The sequence below is a fragment of the Monopterus albus genome, unplaced genomic scaffold (assembly GCF_001952655.1).
Source record: "Monopterus albus unplaced genomic scaffold, M_albus_1.0 scaffold69.1, whole genome shotgun sequence".
NCBI lineage: Eukaryota > Metazoa > Chordata > Actinopteri > Synbranchiformes > Synbranchidae > Monopterus > Monopterus albus.
Genome location: NW_018127949.1, coordinates 1,703,757 through 1,713,120, shown reverse-complemented (window position 1 = coordinate 1,713,120; position 9,364 = coordinate 1,703,757). Strand labels below are relative to the sequence as shown.

General features: G+C 38.8%; 2 protein-coding genes across 2 annotated transcripts in view; both read left to right on the top strand.

Moving 5' to 3' along the window:
- gpam (glycerol-3-phosphate acyltransferase, mitochondrial) overlaps positions 1-2,732 on the top strand; it is a 17,862-nt gene extending 15,130 nt beyond the window's left edge. Inside the window, exons 17-21 of the mRNA XM_020605303.1 lie at positions 1-48; positions 234-371; positions 517-706; positions 1,015-1,073; positions 1,275-2,732. Of these exons, the coding sequence (XP_020460959.1) occupies positions 1-48; positions 234-371; positions 517-706; positions 1,015-1,073; positions 1,275-1,391 (552 nt within the window). The 3' untranslated portion in view covers positions 1,392-2,732. The remainder of the gene's footprint in view (positions 49-233; positions 372-516; positions 707-1,014; positions 1,074-1,274) is intronic.
- A 1,908-nt stretch (positions 2,733-4,640) lies between these two features.
- The window catches only part of LOC109962871 (FERM domain-containing protein 6), a 5,780-nt gene continuing 1,056 nt past the window's right edge, over positions 4,641-9,364 (top strand). Inside the window, exons 1-10 of the mRNA XM_020604944.1 lie at positions 4,641-4,788; positions 5,339-5,429; positions 5,646-5,725; positions 6,670-6,728; positions 6,856-7,060; positions 7,158-7,313; positions 7,703-7,768; positions 7,939-8,007; positions 8,107-8,281; positions 8,700-8,864. Of these exons, the coding sequence (XP_020460600.1) occupies positions 4,696-4,788; positions 5,339-5,429; positions 5,646-5,725; positions 6,670-6,728; positions 6,856-7,060; positions 7,158-7,313; positions 7,703-7,768; positions 7,939-8,007; positions 8,107-8,281; positions 8,700-8,864 (1,159 nt within the window). The 5' untranslated portion in view covers positions 4,641-4,695. The remainder of the gene's footprint in view (positions 4,789-5,338; positions 5,430-5,645; positions 5,726-6,669; positions 6,729-6,855; positions 7,061-7,157; positions 7,314-7,702; positions 7,769-7,938; positions 8,008-8,106; positions 8,282-8,699; positions 8,865-9,364) is intronic.

The following is a 9,364-nucleotide window of genomic DNA, read 5'->3' as shown; positions in this document are numbered from 1 at the left end:
GATGCAGTGACCCGGCTGATCCAGTATGGAGTTCTCTACGTAGCAGAGGTCAGTTTACACACCCAGCTCTCTTTGCTGGTGGACAAAAAAATGAAAGTAATCCTGGCAGTTGACTCTTGGTGAATATCTTGGGAAGTAGCGTTAACAATAATAGGTTATGTGTAGTATGTGGTGTGGCACTCTTCCATGGCCCACGTGGTCTAATTTAAGTGTTCTGTGTGTGTGTGTGTCAGGAGGACCAGGAGGAGCTGAGTCCCAGCCCCACAGAAGAACCTTGGCCCAAAAAGTTCCCCGAGCCCCTCTCCTGGAGAAGTGACGAGGAGGATGAGGATAGTGACTTTGGAGAGGAGCAGAGAGACCGCTACCTAAAGGTTTGGTTTAGTAATACTAAAAAGACTATTTCAGTTGTTTGTTACAGCCAACAGCACCACCACCACAGCATATTAAAACATGCACTGTCCAATGTCCAAGAGCTGTTTTCAAGTTGTTTGACATCAGCATCCTGACTTCTTCTAGGTGAGCGTCTCCACAGACCATCAGGAGTTCTTCGTCTTTCTGCAACAACTGCTCAGTCCAGTGCTGGAGGCCTACAGCGGCGCGGCCATCTTTGTCCACAGTCTGAGTCAGCCCATGACTGAGTCCGACTACACCCACAGGCTCTTCAAATACTTGCTCACCCGCACAGAGAGAGGAGTGGCTGCCTATGGTAACACTGCAATATTCCCCCACATAGTGTAAAAATGGAGCTCTTATTTAAATTCATTATCCAGGTGTAGCTCATACTTGGAATAAAGTTACAAAGGCCCCGGCCATCATTCCTTGTGCTATCCTTTGAGAATATAAAAAGGTTTGATTACAAAATCACAGCAGCATGGCCAGGTCCCACAGAGAATACTCCTGGCAGTTAACTGCAAACTAATCAACATACTAATGGAGATTTTTTTGAAATATAATTTAGTTGATGGTCAAATATAAATGGCCTGAGTACATTGTAACCATGTCTTCTTTTTTCAGGTGAAAGTGCCACTCATTACCTGGTTAAGAACACAGTGAGGACATTCAAAGAGCTTGGAGTAAGAGTGTTAATTTAAAATGTTTGGTTCAGTGTACTGAAAAAATTCACTTTATGAACACCTGTTTAAATGTACTACTTAGCTGGTGTTTTGCTAACAAATATAATACACCGTACTGTCGATAAAGTTTGGTTTGGATGGTGTTTCTTGTTCACTAGCTGAAGTTGAGTTGTTCCTCATGTCTGGTGATTTTTTCTGTAGGTCCTAAAGGAGAGAAGAGAGAACAAGGTGACCACTCTGGAGCTGAGCAGCACCTTTCTACCTCAGGCCAATCGGAACAAGCTCCTGCAGTACATTTTAGGTTTCACCTTGCTGTGACCAAGATGTCTTTCAGCCCAGCTAAGACCCCAGTCTCCTTCCAATAAAGGGCTTCTACTGGTTACTTCTAAACAATCCCAGGTGCTACTCTGTGGAAAGCTTTACCAGGAAGTGCCTTCGCATACAGTAAAGCTGCTAGCTGGAAGAGACTTGAAGCCAGTCTTCCCCTTTTGCTCCAGTCTGACTCCCTCTCTTAGAACTGTGCAGCTGATAAAACATGTATCGTTACTCTAAAGGGGGTGCCTATAGGGACTGACCTCTCTCTGTGAACTTTGTCTGTGAAATCAAGAGGTTTTAATATGAAGAACTGTAGACTATTAGAAAACACACTCAAGCTGGTTAGTAAATAAACACTTTTACAGTAATCTGAACTAATTAAGATGCCTTTCGTCTATACAAATAAACCACCAAAATATACATAGAAAACCATAGTAAATATATCCAGCTCCAGAGATATTATTTTAGGTCTTTCTGCTAATTGGTAAACCTGTATTCAGTGCACTCCATGATTATACAGTAGAAAACATGTTAAAATGTAGTTTGATGAAATTTTGAGAACAAATCATTGTACATAGGCCAAAAGAACAGTGTCTCTCGTTTGTGGTGCGTTTAAATGCACTGTAGTGTCATCAGATTTAATAATATAGCGCCATTAGAAAGCCAGTCTCCATGTAGAGTGTGTGCATATCCAAATTTTCACTTACAAAAATATTTGTAGAAATCAAATCATTCATGTAGTTAAGGTCAAAACAATAAGCAGCAACTCAGTTCAGCCATTCAAAAGTGTGTTCTTGGCAAATATAAAATGTACCCTTTGAAAGTCTGAAATCACAAGCCTCCACAGTTAAGTGCATTCAAACCGCTAATATCCAGGTGCATTCAGTTACACAATCCATCATAGGGTTTGAGTGAGTTGGATTCCTGCGTTTGCATAACAGCTGTTTTCAGTTTTCAACAAATGTTACATAACACCGCACTGAAAAGACTTAATACCAGCCACGATATCCACTTGAGTTCAAACGCAACAAACTCAGACTCTTTAGTCATGCCTTTCAGGGAAGCAGACATATGGGATTATCACCATTTTTTTATGTACTATAAATACATTATCAGAGGCTTTATCGCATGACTTCTGAGAGAGCAGTTTTTGCTCCAGTGGTTGGGCATTCGTAAGACAAAAGAACCACTGTGTCTGATCCATTTGAACTGAAGGTGAGGTCTTTAGTGGCTGGTTATTTGTGACAACGAGATTGCGTTTCTGTTGTATTGATTTGATTTGATTTATTTATTCTTTCAAGCATATAAAGACAGTTGATATGTCAACACACATAATTTTACACATATCCAGCAAATGCTAATCCAATATCAATTTGCTTATACCTAGTACATGGTTGAATGGAGTAGGAAGAAGTCAGACTTATCCAGTCCTACCCCATGACATCATCTTACATCACTGGTTTGCAAGCAGTATCTCTACATAGATAATTCTCTTCTACACCACACAAGTAATATACTAAAGAATTATTACAGATCATACAACATACAATCATACACCACACCCACAATGTTCCATCTAATTAATCATTAAACCTGTTCTTGCATATATCTTGATTGACACATACCTTTATACTGGTGGGAAGGTTGATGAAAGGACAGGATGTCTTTCACCTTTCTGTTGTTTACGTGGAAACGCAGTCTAAGGTTGATGAAAGGACAGGATGTCTTTCGCCTTTCTGTTTACGTGGAAACGCAGTCTGCTGTCAGGAGCAGTTGAGGTTCAGAACGCAATACAATCATCCTGAGTTGTCCAGTTTACATATGCTTTTCTTCTTGGTTACAGTAATGTTTCATTTCAGTTTTTCACCACTACTGTTTTACTGTTTTTTGTTTTATTGTAAAATATGTATTTAATTCTAAATCATAATAAGGTTCGGCGTCCCACTTAATGCTGGTGCATGAATGCACATGGTGCTGACAGGAAGAAGAGGAAGGCATGTGTTAGGCAGTGTCAGAGGAAGTTTGATGAACCCAAATCTAAGACCGACAATGTGAAGCCAGTGAATGTTAAAAAATGGCATTCTTGATATTTCAGGGCACTAACATTCAGGAGAATTGGGTGTCTAATGCTATACACTTAAATGAATGTTTATCCTGAAAGACACAGCCTACGACACTGTTTGTTACAATTAATAGATTTTTTTTTTAACATACAGCTTTATTTAAAAAAAAAAAACTAAAACCTTTTTCATGCTTTTTTTAATCAAATCTATGCGTGAATTAACCCACAAATGGAAAAGGTTACTCATCAGTGATTAACACTCATTGCATGTTGACAAATGGAAAGTATGCTATTTAAATGGGAATGTAATTAAAGCGCACAAAATGTCTATACTGAAAGTAAGTTGGAGCACCTTGACATTCAAAGCACTTCTGAGCCCACCATCTGTACGCTTACACGGAGGGACCCCTCCGCCAACACAAACCACTATATGTACTGTACTGCATGTTTCCTCTGGTCGCCTTTAGCCATCGACGCTTCAGTGTGAACTCTGCTTAACCTGAGAATTGTATTTTACAACGTAATGTGTGAACTGCTCGTGAGCGTTGTTGAGATTCACTGCTATTGAAGGTTCGTTAGCAAAATCCCACTACAACTATGTAACTTTGTAGAATAAAAAAAAAAACATGCCTGTATTTGGGGAGCAGTTGTCATTTTAATGCATTATAGTGTTCTTTGGTTGTGTTTATTGTTATTTTGTGCATGTTAAAGATTATTTTGTGTGGGAAACCGAAACACCGTAGATTGTAACTTCGAAAGGGGGGAGCAGAGAACGTTCACTATATGAAAACTCACCAGCTACTAAAAATAAGCCACATTTTGGTTCTTGCTTTCTCAAAGTGAAGCACAGTTGGCATTATTAGGTGGTGTTTTTAAATAAATTAATGCTAGATTAACAGTGGTCTTCTGTCTTTTTTGGAGGAGGTAAATGTTTTGGGTACCACCATTATTTATTTAATATAAAAATATTTTGTTCAGTTTGTCTGAAATAACCCTTGGTAAGTGACACCTATACTGTGGCATGTTTAACACTGCATGCTACATGTTTTCTCAAGCTCAAACACTTTTTTCATTCACCGTTATCACACTGTGTATCCAGACAGTTCGTTCTTGATGCATCAGTACACAGAACCTGTTTTATTTTTGTTTTTCCTCATATATGTCACAAAACACAGGAAGTGCTGTATCTGACGTTGTTGGTTGCGGGGGAAGGCGGGACAGGAGGAGGATATATGGAGGACTGAGATGTGCAGAAGCACTGTGGACATGAGGATGAAACCGAACAGGCACGTGTGCATCCTGCTACCAAACAAGCAGCACCTGGACTGCACTGCCACGGTGAGTGGCTTTCAGCTGCCTTTCATACTTTTTTATTTTATCCTATTTCTTCTTGGAATAGAAATGGATACTTTGAGTTGAGACTTGACTTTCTGAATCATGTGACAAACATTTCATAAGCTCTTGTGGTTTAATCAGTGTTGTTTTTAAAGAGTGATGCTAAACATTTAACAGTTTTTTTTTATCATAGTTGTCATTGTTACGATATGAAACATGGGCTACTCTTAAATATTTAGAGATATTTACAATCTCCATTTAGACAAGTTAACTTAAGAAGCTACCATTTTTGTATCATAATGGGACAAGGGAGATTTAATTGGTAAATCATTACAATGTTAGTCCTTGGTAAATGAACAAGGGAATGGATAAAATGTGCAGAGGAAATCAAGTAAGTACCGATTTTGGAGAATGTAGCTGTGGGAAGATGGGACCCACAGTCAGTACTGAACCACACAACTGTCTAATAATGCTAAAACCAAAACATCACCGTGGACACATGAGAATGTTTTGTGTCTCTGGTGTGCTGCTTGTTATTGTGTGTGTTTTTCAGGTGAAAGCCAGAGGCCGTGAGGTGTTGCCCAGTGTGTTGAAGCATCTTGGCGTCAGTGAACTGCAGGTCTTTGGTCTGGCTGTTCTCAGGGGTCAGTGTCTGTGTGGGAGTTCAGGAGGATATGTTTTTACTTCATTTATTGTGGCATGTTGTTAATGAACATACTATAACAACAAGGGCACTGAAGCACTTCAGCCCCTGAAGTTAAATAACATTAGTTATTGCTATTTTGTTTATTATACTGCACACAGTATCATCACAAGACCCTGTCTGTTATGTACCGTGGATGTGTGTATTTCTTCCTTAGATAATGAATACCTCTTTCTTGATTTGGACCAAAAGCTGAGCAAGTACTTTGGCAAAAGATGGAGCAGAGGATCTACGACAGTGAGTAGTTTGCTCTGAACAGTGAGTGCTGCATGTAGTGTGAACTGACACACAATCATCATTTATAATACAGTATGTTGTCTTGTATCTGAGGAGATGTTCTGTACAAACTTCTCTTGGTGTCATTATTGTTGTTCAGGGACAGATTTATTATCTTACAACTTCATGAACATCAGGTTTTTGTTACATATTTTTTGTTTCTGCAAATATTAACTAAACTGCCTAGAGGTGTTAACAAATGAATCTAAAGGTATCTGATCAACTGCTTATCAGAGGACCAACCCAGTTTCACCAAGTTTGATGAATTAATACTTATTATTTTTCATTTGGCACACCTGCTGTTGAGAAACATCTGGCTTATTTTCACGTTTTAATACATTTTTTGCTGAACTTCTAAAATGGTTTAATTTCAGAATTTTCACTGCTTTAATTTTGATTTATCAGATTTTCACTTAAAGAATTGGACTGAAACATTTTACCACCTTATAGGTTTTAAGTAATCAAACCTATTGTGAGCACAGATGTATGATCATATATAAACTCTGTTGGTGTATTTGAATTTATAGTTTGTATAAAACTACAAATGAGCAGTCACCACCACTGAGAAACAAAAAACGATAAAACACAGTATTTGATTTTTAGGACTTTTGATTTACATTTTGAATTCTGATTTATCTAGAACAAAGTTATGTTCCATACCTGAACTATAAAATTCTCCTTTATAAACATGTTTAAATATTTACACACTATTATTTACAGAATAGAGTACATTTAAATTTTAAGCTTTAAGAAGGAACTGACTGATCAATAAACCACCACTGAAAACTACTTGAAGAATTGTTTATCCTATATGTATAACTACATCTGGAATAATTTTCCTTTCACACTAAAAATATTTAATAATTATTTTAAAATTTCTCTTTGACTCTATTCTACATTTTCAGGTGCCATTCGTCGTCTTTCTGAGAGTGCAGTATTATGTAGCGAGTGGGCAGCTAATATTGTAAGCATCTTTTTGTGTTGTGGCAAATATTCATGTGCCTCTCTCTGCACATACCATGAATGTTCTGCCCTCTGCGCATGCTGTACCACTGTGTGTTTTGATGTGACATCCTCCTTGGTTGTTTCAGGAGCAGCAAAGTGCAGCAGCTCTACTACACTGAGCTGAGGCAGAAGTTGCTGCGTTCACAGAGCCGCCATCAGGAAGCTTTGCTCTTCCAGCTGGCAGCATCTGCGCTTCAAGCTGAAACCGGAGATCTGGAGCAGAGAGAAGGGAATGATGAAGAGGAGCGGCACAGACATTGCTTTCTTCCTGAAGATTACTTCCCCTCTTGGGTAAAAAAAAAAATAAATAAAAAGTGTTAACATTTAGACTAATTGTGAAATCCTAACATTTTTTAAGCATGTGTATGTAACACTACTGTATCCTCAGCTGATAAAGCGTCGCGGGAGAGACTATCTGCTTCAGCACTGCCCGCTGTTACATGGTGAGCTGAGAGGCCTGTCACATAACCAAGCCATCCTGCAGTTTATTAAAGAGGCCAACAGTCTGCAGGACGGACCGGTGACCTTCTACAGGATGAGACAGGTCAGACTGCAGAGTCACACTCAGCCTTTGAATTAACTGAGGTCAGAAAATCTGAGAGCTCTGATGCTGTTTGTTGCATTAAACACAGTATCTCAGACACAGTTGGTGTAATAATTGGAAACTTGTAGGAATGGTCCTGTGCTGTGTAAAAGCTTACACAACTTATAATAGCTCTAATAATTAGCTGCATTACTTCTCAGTCTAACTTACTAATTGGAAAAAGATGGGAAAAACCCTGAGTGTCACCTGTTTGGCCTCATCATGGCCCATCCTGACTCTCATTTCATTAGAATATTTAACTCAAACATGCTCTCTGCTACAAAATCTGTTATATGAACTCACATTTTATATTTGAAACTCTGTGTCTTCAGCTGTTATTTTATGTGCAGGAGAAAAAAGAGCTGAGAAGATCACTTGTTCTTGGTGTGGTATTGAAGGGAGTCCATATTTATCAGGTGGGTCCTTCTCGGATAACTTCACAAAAAGTTAGGGAATTCAGTCTGTGCATGTTAAGCCGTCAAGATTTTGACTTGTGAATGTAAATAAACTTTGTGGATCTTTTGTCATCAGTTTACTCTTGAGTTTGCATGTATTAAGAATGCAAATTGATCTGATTTCTCTCAAGGAGGTGGAAGGGAAACTGTGTCTATTGTATGATTTTTCCTGGACCGATATTGACCGATTCACTTTCCAGGTTGGTCCTAAAACTATCATACACACACACACACACCTGCATACTGACATATAAACAACATCAACCTCATCTCTAAATCTGCTTTCTCTTGCTGTACAGGGCAGTAGGTTTGAAATCACTGCCGTGGGCTCTCTGTGCCTCCAGAAGCTGGTGTATTACACTCATTCAGCTTTCCATTCCAAACACATCCTGAAGCACCTGAGTGACAGTCATCAGAACTGCATCAAAACCAGGGATGCAGTCGAATACATCCAACAGCTGGAGGACATGCAGGGTCTGTTCTTTCTTTTTAGTACATGTCCATGAGGTAATATAATTTCACATTTAGATTTGACTTCACATTCAAGCCCTAAATGCCATCATAAGTAGTTACAATATAAATAACTCTAATCAAAATATATTATTTGTCACTTTCATTTTAGACTCATCACAGCTTAGACCTGATAACAAAGTTTCCACTCAGCAGGTTTTGTTATTTCAATTTGAACACCTGGTACCATCAGAGAGCTTTTTTCACCCTCTTCCAATAAATACCTGTTTAATTAAACTAGATTGTTGAAGAAACCTTATGAAACAGTTATGGCCCTAAGGTTTCTCAAAACAAGCATGAAAAGTGAATAGTGTGGGACCTTTAAACCTGTTTCTTACCTTAATTCTGATCCAAAGGTGTCTTCCTCTTTGTCTCTCTGCAGCCAGTCAGTTCTACAAAGAGGCCTACATCTGTGACATAGCACGCTTAAGACAAAGGCTTCAACTTCAGAGCAGCAGCATCACATCCTCCGTGTCTGACTGCAGTGTCGCAGTGGAGACGAGCAGGGCCTGGTCCAGAGAGGAGCAGGATGATGTCTCTGTCACAGGTCGGATAAGAGGAATAAATGTGTTCCAAGATGTGACAGCTCTTAGTGCTAAGATATGCTTCTCAGCTACTTCTCATCTTATACAGTATATTCTGTTGCACTAAAGATTTCAAAGGCCATATAGGTGATAAATTTGTCCAGTAATTTTTGTAAAACAGCTTCGCAACTTTGACACAGAAGATTTATAAGTTAAAAGAGCAAATACAGGTGCAGCTCAATAAATTAGAATATCGTGGAAAAGTCCAGTTATTTCGGTAATTCAACTCAAGTAGTCAAACTTGTATATTATATAAATTCAGTACACACAGACTGAAGTAGTTTAAGCCGTTGGGTCTTTTAATTGTGATGATTTTGCTCACATTTAACAAAAACCCACCAATTCACTATCTCAATAAATTAGAATATGGTGACATGCCACTCAGCTAGTCTCAAAACACCTGCAAAGGTGTCCTGAGCTTTCAAAATGGTCACTCAGTTTGGTTCACTAGGCTACACAATCA